Genomic DNA, 11,978 nt, shown 5'->3' with positions numbered 1-11,978 from the left:
CCAGCAGAGGGACCATGAGGAAATTATGTGTTTGCAGTTCAGAGCTGATAAGAACTGGTATAAATTTACACTTTCCTGAAGCAGACTGGATTCCTGTATATTTGAGCATCCTGTTAAAGGCAGCCCTGAACTTCTGTGCACAGTACTGATATGAAATGAGCCAACAGAAGAGGTTCTGCTCTTTCTGACTTTATTCACAGAGGTAGTTCCAACAGCAGTTCCACTCAAGCTTGCTGAAAGTTGGTAGATCACATTTGGAAATCAGGTTAACAAATCCCACAAACAGCAGGAGGTAACAGTGGAGAAATACCTGGATGTTGAATATCCTTAAAATCATACATAGATTATGGCAATGCTTTGTCCCTCCTGCCTCTGTTCCCCGTGGCAGAATGCTGGTTGGTTTAACATTCACATGTCACTAAACATGGCACAACAACTGAAGGCACACTCAGAGGGAAGAGGTGTTGTGCTAAAGTATGTTTAATTCTTTGGGACTTGGAAAACCTCAGGGATTTTTAGATGACTTCTGTGGTTTGGATATTTCCTAGGCACTCCAGTTTAAGAAAAACCTGAATTACATTTCTGTGTTAGAAGCTAAGAATTTTGGCAGAGATTTAGGATGGCACACGTGCATGGAGAATATATTGTCTTGATTTAAAATCGTGAAGCCTACAGAATGTTGCAGAGGAGGTGAAGTTTTGTAGTACAAGAGCCTTAAGTAATGCAAGCACCTGTCTGGGATACCAGGTTACCTTCTGTGGCTGAGTTACCTGCCAGAGCAGGACAGGGCTGGTAACTTGGGAACTACAGGATTTTATTTTTAAGTTTTTTTGAAGAACCATTCAGAACAAACCAGAACACAGAGGAACTGATGACAAGTTGTTTGCAGTGAGTTGGAGATGAAGCACAGACAGTGGTCTGCAGTACCTTACTCAGGAGTTAAAGCTCAGTGTAAAGAGAGACTTTTTGAAATGAACAATTTGATTTAAAACAAATTAAACCTCCTCACAACCTCAGTAATTCTCTAATCTGTTTTGCAGTTGTTTTTAAAATGAACTGCAGTGAATACTCATTAAATTGTTATAATAATGATAAATACTAATAGTGATTAAAGCCATATTACAACTGCCTTGTTTGCATGGTTATTCTTAGGTGTTCTTCCCCACAGTTAACAATGTGTATTTTATTAAACCCTGAGATCACATTAAAAGGCAAACTCCTAGAGCTCATGTTAAACACTAAATTTCATTTAGTGTTCTACCCTTAGTTTTGTCTGGTCCATTTTTTGTCTGCTTACAGTCCTGGAGAATTGAACCTTGAGAGGTAGAAGGCTTTTACAGTCCCTCCTGGGAATACTTCCTTTTCAGTATTTCATGGAAGGAACAATAAAGTTACACAGGCTGCAGATTCCTAGTTCTGACAGTAAGATATTTCTGAAAAAAACATGACTCAGCATAGCTGCAGAGAGTAAGCAGCACGAAGAGAAAAAGAGTTCAGGTATTAGTAAACATGCTGGGTATTACCACGAGGTAATCAGTTATATGAGTTCTCAGGAGACTTTTTTCTCATTGATAATGTTTTCACCTGCTGCAAGCTTCTTGTATAAATGGTGCAGTTTATCTGGCTGAGGTGCTTCAGCATCAGGAGTTAAGGGAATTTCAAAGTCAGAGGAGCTCTGGGAGTCCCTCCTCAGCACCAGATCAGGAGTCCTGGAGCTGTCACTTAATTCCACCAGCACATCCTGAACATGGGCAGCACCAGCCTCTGCAGCTTTCTCACAGCCTTTGCTTTTCAAGGCACAGGCACCATAGTGGGCACAAGGTCTGTTCTGACCTGGTGGCTTCCCCCTGCCACTGTCCAGCTGAGTGTCCGTGGGAGTCTCCTGCAGCACAGGAACTACTGCTCTGCTCCCCCCTTTGCTCATGTCCAGGGCACTTCTCTCCTGGGATGTGATGAGCACTGTGTCCATTTGGCTATCCCAGCCCTGGCTCCCCTGCTCTGATATGTGTGTTGACTGAGAAGAATTTTGGGAGGAGATGTGTGTTGAGTCACTTACTCCATCTGAATCGCTGAAGAGTGACTGGGACCCGCCAGCATCTGCTGAAGATGGCACGTTGTCCTCATTTTCAGAACTTTCTTCTAGTTTATTACCCGTAAAAAATTCATCCCAGCAAGGGACATTGGCATTAGACTCCTGCTGGTCACTAGTTACTCCATTGAAATTGGCTGTGGAAGTGGCATCTGGCTCATGGGAATGAAATTGAACTGTATTTTTTTCAGATTCTTCTTCGTCATCTTCATCATCATTATCATCATCATTTGATTCCTCACAGTCCACAAAGTCTACCTTGAGGGAGGTGTAAGCTGTGGTCCCTTTATAACTTTCTGTGCCCTCATTAATGTTTCCTTCAGCATTTTCAGACTGCCCTGTACTGGAGGGCCTGCTCTCTCCTCTCTGCTGTTTTGGAATCTTAGGCCTTGTAGAAATTAATTCTGAATCAAAGAGATCATCTTCATCTGGCAAGGAACAAACAGAAAATCACTAAGAAAAGTTCACATCTCTGCTAAAATCTTGTTGAGAGCAAAGTTTTAATAAAAATTCATTTAGTATAAATTGAGGAAAATATTCTTGAACCCAGCTGGAGATTTTGCAGGATGATATTGACAGTGTTTGCCTTGCCTTGTCTAGCACAGGGACAGTTAGAACAAGCTCTCCTAGGGCTGATCTAGGACTGAGAGAAGGAGCTCCATCCAAAAACTTACAGGACTGTTGAGCATTAAGTGCATTTTAAGACTGCAAACAAGTGTGTTTTTACATGATCAGTGCTCTCTCACCCTCCTAATACCTAAGTTCACGTCATTTCTATTTCTCCTTTCCAGCTGTTGCTTTGCACACACAGGCAGGCTGCAGTGAACACCAAGGCTCTTGGCATCTCTGCTTAGTCTCAGACTTTAATTTAAGGTGCAGTAGTAGCAGCAGAACCTTTACCTGTATCAGATAATTCTCTCTTGTGGGCTCTCTTCAGTGTTCCTAAGGGCTTGTACCTGGGTTCCATGTTTCTCCTGTATGACCTGCATAGTGGCTTTAATCTGAGGGGAATGAGAAAAGCAGTTAATATTTAGAACTCAGCATATGCTTTCAGGAGCAAAAGTAAACCTTTTAACTTGTTTTAAGTACACTGCTCCATGCGTTTCACAGGCACTGCAGCAAAAATGTTAAAACAAAGGCAGCAATACCTAGGGCAAAATCCTTGATTCATTGGTGAGCTTCAGCAGCTGAAAGGTAGAAATCTGTCCTTTCAATATATTTACCTTAAAACATGTACATAATTTGGAAACTATCTTGTAGTTCCTTCCTTAGAGAAGACAAGCTGACAGGGCTCAAAATCCAACTGTGGTTTTATTTAGTGATTATTAAGTGGAAGTCTTCTTTCTTACTAAGGAGGAAAGGAAGAAGGAACAGGAATCTTTGTTCTGTCCAGACTGAGACACACCACAGCTCTCCTGTCCCCCGAGGGCGCTTTTTAAGCTGCCAGCATCTGTAGCAGCACAAGAGAACTGGCCTCTGATGCTCTGCAGAGAGGAGGAGTTCAAGTCCCCAGAGAAACCCTCTTTAAAAGAAACTTCTGAGAAGTAGCAATGACAAATAGAAATGGGTCACAGAACACAGTGAGATGAATGTGTATTCAGCTTCACCCCAGAGTTTACCAGCAGAAAAGCCTCTACACACAGATAGAAGTAGAATACAAACTCTCAGACTCAGCTTAACATACACATGTGCTTCAGAAAGCCCAGATCTGTGGGACTGAATATAGAAAAAAAAAATCTGAATTATCTGACAAGTAAAGCAAAAGGCAGAGGCCCTCCTGAGAGGCTGGGATTCAGGAGGGGAATTGTCCTTACAGGAACAGAGTTTGGATCATCTCTGGCCAGCAGCCACTTGTCACTTACATTTCCATAACTTTGTCCTCTGTTGCACCCAGTGGCAGTACATTGGGATACACATTCACAGGAGAGATATAGCTCAGGAAATCCTTGATCTAAATTCCAGAAAAGAAGAAGCAATTTAACAAATTACATCAACAGTTAAGAAAATCACTTAAAGGTAGCACTGATGCAAGCACATCCAAAAGTACTACTAGTAGTCTTAAAGTAAAGACCAATGTAGCCCATGACTCTGTCAAAGTGGGTATCTCTGGAACAAGAAGACAGGCCTGAAAGGATGCTGAGAACTCAGCCTCACCTAACACCTCACTGCAATTATCTGTATCAATTATCTACACAGACCATCACTATCTCTGAAAGAAAAGGCTGGGAAGACCTGGAATGTGATCCAGTGCTTGCCTGTCCTTACTGCTGTTGATCTTTCCAAAATGCAGCTGCCTTACTGGACACTTCAAGTCTCCAGGTATGCAGATCAGGTATTCCTTTCCTCTTCCTAAAGTCTCTCTTCAGTCCCCTGTAAAAGCCCATTATGACAAAATACAGTTTTTTCCAAGCCTTACTCTGTTGTCTTCTGGATGATCTCCAGTAAATTTCTTGAAGAATTGTGTCCAGTTTGGGGCACTCCTGCTGAGGCTTTTTCAGTGCTGAGCATTGGAAACACTTGCAGGTTGTGGATTACACTCCTATCTGTACAGACAGTAGGACTGTCCTGGGGTGACCTATAATGTTATTGCAATTTTGTATCCAGCAGTTATTTACTGTTCTTTTTTGCCTGATGCTGTTCCACTTGTTAGGAAACTGTTCTTTTTTAATTTCTCTCTACTCATGTTCATTCCTTATTGGTGGAAAGGGATTGGTTGAACCTATAAAGGGAGACAACTTGTTCCAGAGTGTTCTCCTTTAAACTGTCTCAAACCAAGACAAGGACCCATCTATTTTTGCATGTGGAGGTAGGAATGTTACAGTTACACTATCCCCCATATTCCACCAGCAAATTCCACACTGGGACCTACATTTAAAATTCTGCATGGCAGAGCAAATTTAAACTTATCCAGGATATTAAAAACAGTACTGCCTTCCTCCATTTTGTAGTGCAAGACTTTGTGATAGTTCATTGTTATCACTGATCCAGTTTCAGTTCAGTTTTTTAGGAGAAAGAAGTGTTTTTAGAGCTGTATTGAGTCATGTTAAATGAAAGTGTGTGATTGTGGGGAGGATGCTGCCATGACCAGTTTCCTTTTCGCTTTTAACACAGGAAGAGGGGCAACAGTGGCAGTCAGGATGTGAGAGAATTATGTTTAAATGTGTGGGCAGAGAAAAGAAGGCAAACCCACCCAAATCTGAGTAGATAAACAATGTATTGTGAAGCAAAACTCCATGCTTTCAGCATTGCACAGTTACACAATAATCTAAAATAGAAAGGCAGTCAAAACAATTGTACCAGTGACCTATACATTGAGAACAGAGAACAGGAAACAGGCTTGTAATCCTGCCCTACATTAACAAGTTCCTCTGCAGCTATATTAAAGCAATTTTTTGTCTTCAGCATTCAGAACTTCCTATCCCCTTATATCTTATTACTGACAAGATATTTTTTATTATGACAAGTCATGTCATCCACTCCAGAATAATCAAAACTCTTACATTTCCTTAATCAATGTATACTCAGTACTACAAGTATACAAACCTCGCTGTATGAAGAGTGGAAAGAGAAACAAGCTCTGTATGTTCTCTCACCAGTCCTAAATAAAACAGAGGAGGAACAAAAATTAGGTAATTGCTCTTCATCCTCGGTCAACAGACCAGCATAACCTGAGATTCAGTTATACAGGTATCAGGCAAGTTACAAACCTGAAACAACAGGTTTCTGTGTGGCCCAAATGCTCACCTCACTATTACACTGGTTTTCTTTTTCCTTTCCCCGAACCACATCGTGGAGGGTTTGATGCTGATTATGTGCAGGGGAGTTCCATTGTGGCAAGTCATCCCACACGGCAGTCTGTTGCCTCGAAAGCAGTCATCATCCTGTCCAATGGAATATAAAATTAAGCCCAACAGTGACCTTTTTTACCCAGAAATTAAGCAACATAGTATCTAGCCAAACCACGTTCTTCTCTCACTTATAACTCCCTTGAAAGACCTTACCACACCTTGCTTCTTTAGTGCAGCTGGCAGAGAGAATCAGTCAGAGACCAATGCCCCAGTGTGCCATCTTGGGTTCTACCTGTGTTCCTCCAAGCTGGAGCCTCCAGCCAGCCAGCCAGCCATCCCAGAAAGGGAGGGCCTGTGCTAAAACCACACAGTGTGTGGCTGCAGCAGGCGTCATTCTGAGCCTCTTTTGATACACTGAAGTGGATAATACCTGATTGATCCAGTATTGCTTGTCTCACTTCACTTAAAACCACAATTTTCAGGTTTCAAATACAATTAAATTACTTCTAGCATAAATTAATATATTTTTCCTTTTTTTTTTTAAAAACCCCAAAACCTTCAACCCACTAACTAAGGTTTTCACTCTGCTTTACATTAAGTCACCATTTCACCAGTCTTCATTAACCCAAAAGGTCCCAAACATCAGCACCTATAACCACACTTTCACAGCAAAGTCAGGGGAGGCTTTGCAGAACGAACGCACCCGAGGATGTCGGCAGGCGTGAATCTGCGTGTGTCGGTCTGTGGTAACGTGGCACAGGATTTCTGGCATGTTCCTGAACATATCAAGTTTGTTCATGTGCACCTAGAGAAAGCCAGAGTTTACTCTTTAGTAGTTCAGTGTGTTTGCCAGACTGCAGCTGGAGCAGCTATTCAGATGTGACTCTGCTCTCCCCAAATGCTGGCAGGCAGTTAAATTATTAGTCCCAATAATGTCCAAGCAGAGACGTGTCAGCCATCTAGAACAGTAGAACATACCTTCTATGCTGAAGAGGGATGAATATTCATGAGAAATTCAGAATCTATCTACTGACTATTAATACTGTATGCAAATTACTTTTACGATTCACAAAAAAAAGGGGAGAGAGGTAAACACAAAGCTTGAAAACTGGGAATTAAATTCTTTTTGTGAAGTCCAGATGTTCCAGACTGAAGTCAACTAGTTAACTCATTTTGAGCACAACTGCACTTTTTAAGAGAAGTTAATGAAACAGGCCTAACAGCGACCTAGAGCAGCCCTCTGAACAGCCACTGCCATCTCAGTGACTGGCCACAATCATTACTGAGGTTCCAAACAACAATTAGAGAAACGTTACCTGGATTCCAAGTTCCTCACTGAGGTTTATGAATAAATACTCATATCCATAAGCAGCTTTGCAGTTCAGCCACACAACATGATTACGAGACAGCGAGGTCCAGCTTCGCACTAACTCCAAGATCCCATTTAAACATTCCTCCTGAAAAGTACAGAAAATGCTGTCAATCATCTTAGAAGATACTTCCAAAGTGCTGTGATTTGGTAATGCAAAATGGCATTGCCTTGCAAGACTTACCTAACAAAGGTAGGTAATTAATTATTAATTAACAATTTTAAGGGCCTTTCCTCCCACAGTTTATTTAGACTTACCCGGCTTGGTATGTGATAAAATTTGGGATCACAAAAAGTAGTGTCCAAATACACACTCTGGATGTCTTTTATTCTGGAGGAGAGAAATGTGATATCAGAGTAAACATTGCATCACAGTGCTAAGATATGCCACTTCCTCTCTCTTCAAAAGGAGGTAATTCTACCTCTTTATTACAAAGAATAAGTCAAAGGGGGCTTAAAACTGCAGTATTGCAATTATATTTAATAATTATTAAATTATTAAGTTTTAAATTTTAAATTAAAAATGAGAAAAAAAATAGTATATTATTCCCAAATTGTCGATGCCATATGATTCTTTCTAAATCCCACAAATAGCTCACCTGGTCCCTGAATGCAAAAGCTCCATTCTGGCTGCTTCTCCTTTTGCAAGCCTGAAATCCCCTGTGTACAACACAGTGCCATTCTCACCTTCAAACAGAAACCTGCAGACAGCAACACTTGGGTCAAACTCATCATTAAATGCCAGGTGGTGAAACATTTCAAGTATTGAAAGGACATACATGACTGAACCTGGACAGTGACCAGCTGGCAGAAGTGTCACCACTACATCTTCTTTCTGGAAGAGAGAGGTTAGCATTATTTTCGCACTGTAGTAAGTACTACCAGTACTTTTGTCAGCACAGTGAAAGCAATGCATTACTCCCCACAGCCTCCTGCAGCATTTAGTGTTGCTTTTAAATCCAGAGAGTTTCTTCACATTGCAACAAGCACTAAAGAGCAACAATCATCCTGTCATGGCAGAAGAGAGGACCAAGTATTGTACGGTGCTTATAAAGCAAGTTGGACAGAGGACAGTTCTACCTCCTTGGCTCCTGGTGAACAAGTACAGAATCTCAGAATAGTCTGGGTTGGAAGGAATCTTTAAAGTTCATCCAGTCCAACTCCCCTGCAATAAGCAGGGACACCTTCAACTAGACAGACTGCTCAGAGCCTCATCCTGACCTTGAATGTTTCCAGGGATGGGGCATCCACCACCTCTCTGGGCAACCTGTTCCAGTGTTTCACCATCCTCATTGTAAAATGCTTCTTCCTTCTATCTAGTCTGAATAGACCCTCTTTTAGTTTAAAACTATCACCCCTTGTTCTGTCACTAGAGGAGAGGAGGGGCACATACATTTTAAAACCAGCTTGTCCACTTTGGATGTTGCAGCTGTGTTTCCTGTACTCATGTAAACAGCATTACTGCCCATGACTAATATGAATCTTTTTTTCCTGTAACTTACCTCACCAGATGTTTCATCTTCTAAAGAAATCTGAGTTGGAGTTTCAACTTCCAATGCAACCTGTAACAAAATTATTAACTGCATTATAGGATTTACTGAACATTTTGTTTCATGTTTATGTCCAGGTATTCATTATGTAGACATCTCTAGCACTCACTGTGGCTAATGCTAAGCCTGTAAAATTAAACCCATTTTCCCATAGTAAGTCATAAATTTCCATTTCCAGTGGAATAAATTTTCCTAAAAGTGATCTAAAAATTAAATGGAGATACCTCAACCAATGTGTGCATACCTAAATAAGTTAGAGCATGTTGGACTTCCATCAGCAACAGCTCTTGTTCCTCTGGATGGATCACACGCCTGATTTTTGGATGACTGCAAAGCCCAAAACATCCACAGCACAGCAGTGGATCTTGCAAGGACAGCTCTGTGCCGCAGCACTTCCCACTGCCCCCTATTACCAGAAGCAGAGCCCACAAATCACTGGGAGCACATATTCCTGTGTTTGTGCAGAGAGAATTAATTTTACTTCTATAAAAAAACTCATGTTCAATTTCATAATGCCTGCATCTGCAAAGGGAAGGAAATAATTACAAGCTCACACCTGTACATAACACTGATCCCCTGCAGTTTGGCTCCAAACACTATCATGTACATTTAAGTTCTTCAGTGACTTTATACTAAAACTTCTTCATGTTATAGTCCATTTTCCAAAAATCAAAAGGAAAATCATATAACTTCAGATATATACACTCCAAGCAATGAGAGACTTTAAATGAAGCAAAAGAGAAATTAAGGACAGCAGCAAAGAGATGTGAGCAAGGTAAGGAAATGAATACAAATTCAAATGTGCAAATGATCACTGTAAAGATGAAGGCCATGTAAAGCTGAAGTTGAGAGAAAAGGAAAAATTTTGTGGAGGGAAAAATAATTAAACAACGAACAGCAATAAACCAGTCCCACATAGCAAGCTGCAGAAAGCACATTGTTGGAAGTACTTAAGGCCTGAAATACTGTATCAACACCAATATTTAGACACTTCTGAGGAGGGCAAAGCTGCTTCTTTCTGAGAATCACTTCTTGGAAAGTGCTAATTTCAAAATAAACACAAACTCACAATATGATTCTCCCAAAACTTGTATTTCCAGTTAGTCAACAACAATTCCTTAGTTACTGGTGAGCAGTATAGTTTAACTTTCAAGCTGTGAGGAGACAAAAAACACAGATAAGTGTTTTTTTAAAGTAGACATGAGGAACAATCTAACAACACATCAGCACCTGGCAGCCAGTACATCAACTCTACGCTCAGAAACCTCTCATGTGAGGAGACCTGCAGAACTGGAAGCCTGCAGGCTTCTCTTCAGCACAGCAAACCCAAATATACCCCTGTGTGCCCCTGCCTGTATGGTTTTGTGTAGACACAAATGCAGTGTGTGGTTCATGGTCATGTGCAGACCTATCTGCTTGTTTCTATACCCCTGCACAAGGAACAGGCATTTGGGACAGTCAGCACTCAGCAGAACACAGAATACTCCCTTATGAAGCTTGAGCTTGTGCACAGAGACCTGATGAGCAAAGAGAGATTCTCTGCTTGCATCTCAGGAGATGCAACATCTACTCCAATAAACAGAGCCTAGGAACTGGTCCACAACCTCCCTGGGCCCATTGCCACGTTTGATCATCATTATGGTGAAAAAGGTGTCCCTTGCCCTTTCCTTATGAACTTCCATGATGAGTCTGGCTCCATCTTCTCTACCCCTACCTGCAAACAGTGATACATGATTGTCTCCTACTCCTAAGGCTGAAGACACATCCAGCTCTCTCAGCCTCTCCTCACACATCCCACCCTCCTGCCCCAGACCAGCATGGTGATCCTGCTCCAAAACACCTGTTGGTCTATTGTCCAGGGGAGCCCAGGGCTGGACTCAGTACTCCAGACAAGTCTCACAAGTGGGGCCAGAGGGGAATAACTGTCTCCCTCAAACTGCTGGCTACTTGCTCATACACCTCAGAGAGCACAGCTGGCCCCCTTCACTGCACAGGCACAGCACTATCTCTGTGTACCAACACGCTTCCAAGGAACAACAGAGAGATCTTTATGAAGCTCATGAACGTCATGGAGTTCAACAAGGCCAAGTGCACCTGAGTCTGAGCAACCTCAATATCAAAACAGACTGAGGGATAAAGGGGTTAATAGCAGCCCTGCAGAAGACTTTGGGGTACTGGTGGATGAGAGGCTGGACATGAGCCAGCAGTGTGCATCTACAGCTCAGAAAGCCAGTCATATCCTGGGCTGCATCACCAGCACTGTGGGCAGCAGGACAAGGGAGGGGATTCTGCCCCTCTGCTCTGGTGAGACCCCACCTGCAGTGCTGCATTCACGTCTGGGGACCTCAGCACAGGAAGAACAGGGACCTGTTGGAGCAGGTCCAGAGGAGGCCAGGAAGATGCCCAGAGGGCTGGAGCACCTCTGCTGTGGAGACAGGCTGAGATAGCTGCGGTTCTTCAGCCTGGAGAAAATTCTGGGGGGACATTACTGCTACCATTTGATATTTAAAGGGGGCTTTTAAGAACTATGGAGAGGGGCTTTCTACAAGGACGTGGTGGGGACAAGGTGGGGTGACTTCAAATTTAAAGGGGGCAGGTCTAGATGAGCTACAAGGAAGAAGTTTTTTACAATGAACTGGAACAAGCTGCCCAGAGAAGTTGTGGATGCCACATCCCTGGAAGTGCTTGAGGCCAGGTAGGACGGGGCCTCGGAGCAACCTGGTCTAGCGGGAGGTGTCCCTGTCCCATTCCTACCCTGTGGCTTACGACCCACAGCAGATCCCCACGCAGTTTCACTCACGCTTTGCCGCGCACCAGCCCCCTCCCCCGAGGCCGCCCCGCCGCCAGCCCGTACCTGCCCTCCAGCCTCCTCTTCAGGGCGGTCGCCCGCAGCCCCTTCATGTGATCTGGGGAGAGAGGCACGGGGTCAGGCGGGGGACACACGGGGCAGGGACGACACACGCGGGGAGGGGCAGAGCGGCGGCGGGAGACCCTGGCGGGCCCTCACCCTTGTGGCAGTGCGACAGGAAGAAGGCGCGCGCGCGCACGTTGTCGTGGTCGAAGCGGTCGATGGACACGGCCGGGTACTCGCGCGTGCGGCCCCCGAACCGGCTCATGGCGGGCGGCGCGCGCTTCCGCCCGCCCGGCCCCCAGCCAATCGCGAGGCGGCCCCGCCCCGCCCC

At 43.5% G+C, this 11,978-nt stretch overlaps 1 protein-coding gene across 3 annotated transcripts; it reads right to left on the bottom strand.

Annotated features, from left to right (window-relative positions):
* Positions 1-173: 173 nt before the first annotated feature.
* Positions 174-11,928, bottom strand: DCLRE1C (DNA cross-link repair 1C). 3 transcript variants are annotated; one of them, XM_048300713.1, is made up of 14 exons: positions 11,804-11,928; positions 11,651-11,702; positions 9,866-9,950; positions 8,749-8,808; positions 8,026-8,081; positions 7,846-7,947; positions 7,505-7,577; positions 7,194-7,334; positions 6,581-6,682; positions 5,834-5,970; positions 5,633-5,687; positions 3,952-4,040; positions 2,990-3,090; positions 174-2,517 (listed from the first exon to the last, which is right to left on the bottom strand). In XM_048300713.1, exons 1-14 carry the CDS (start codon positions 11,910-11,912, stop codon positions 1,550-1,552), a joined length of 2,130 nt encoding a protein of 709 aa, XP_048156670.1. In that variant the 5' UTR covers positions 11,913-11,928; the 3' UTR covers positions 174-1,549. The 3 variants fall into 3 exon arrangements, with proteins under 3 accessions (XP_048156670.1, XP_048156672.1, XP_048156671.1); XM_048300715.1 differs by lacking the exons at positions 11,651-11,702; positions 11,804-11,928 and having other exon boundaries at positions 9,041-11,104; XM_048300714.1 differs by lacking the exons at positions 11,651-11,702; positions 11,804-11,928 and having other exon boundaries at positions 8,749-9,247; positions 9,866-11,104.
* Between the last annotated feature and the right edge of the window lie 50 nt (positions 11,929-11,978).

This window comes from Corvus hawaiiensis, chromosome 4, assembly GCF_020740725.1.
Source record: "Corvus hawaiiensis isolate bCorHaw1 chromosome 4, bCorHaw1.pri.cur, whole genome shotgun sequence".
Classification (NCBI taxonomy): Eukaryota; Metazoa; Chordata; class Aves; order Passeriformes; family Corvidae; genus Corvus; species Corvus hawaiiensis.
The sequence above is the reverse complement of the archived record's forward strand: the minus strand, read 5'-3'. Positions and strand labels throughout refer to the sequence as shown.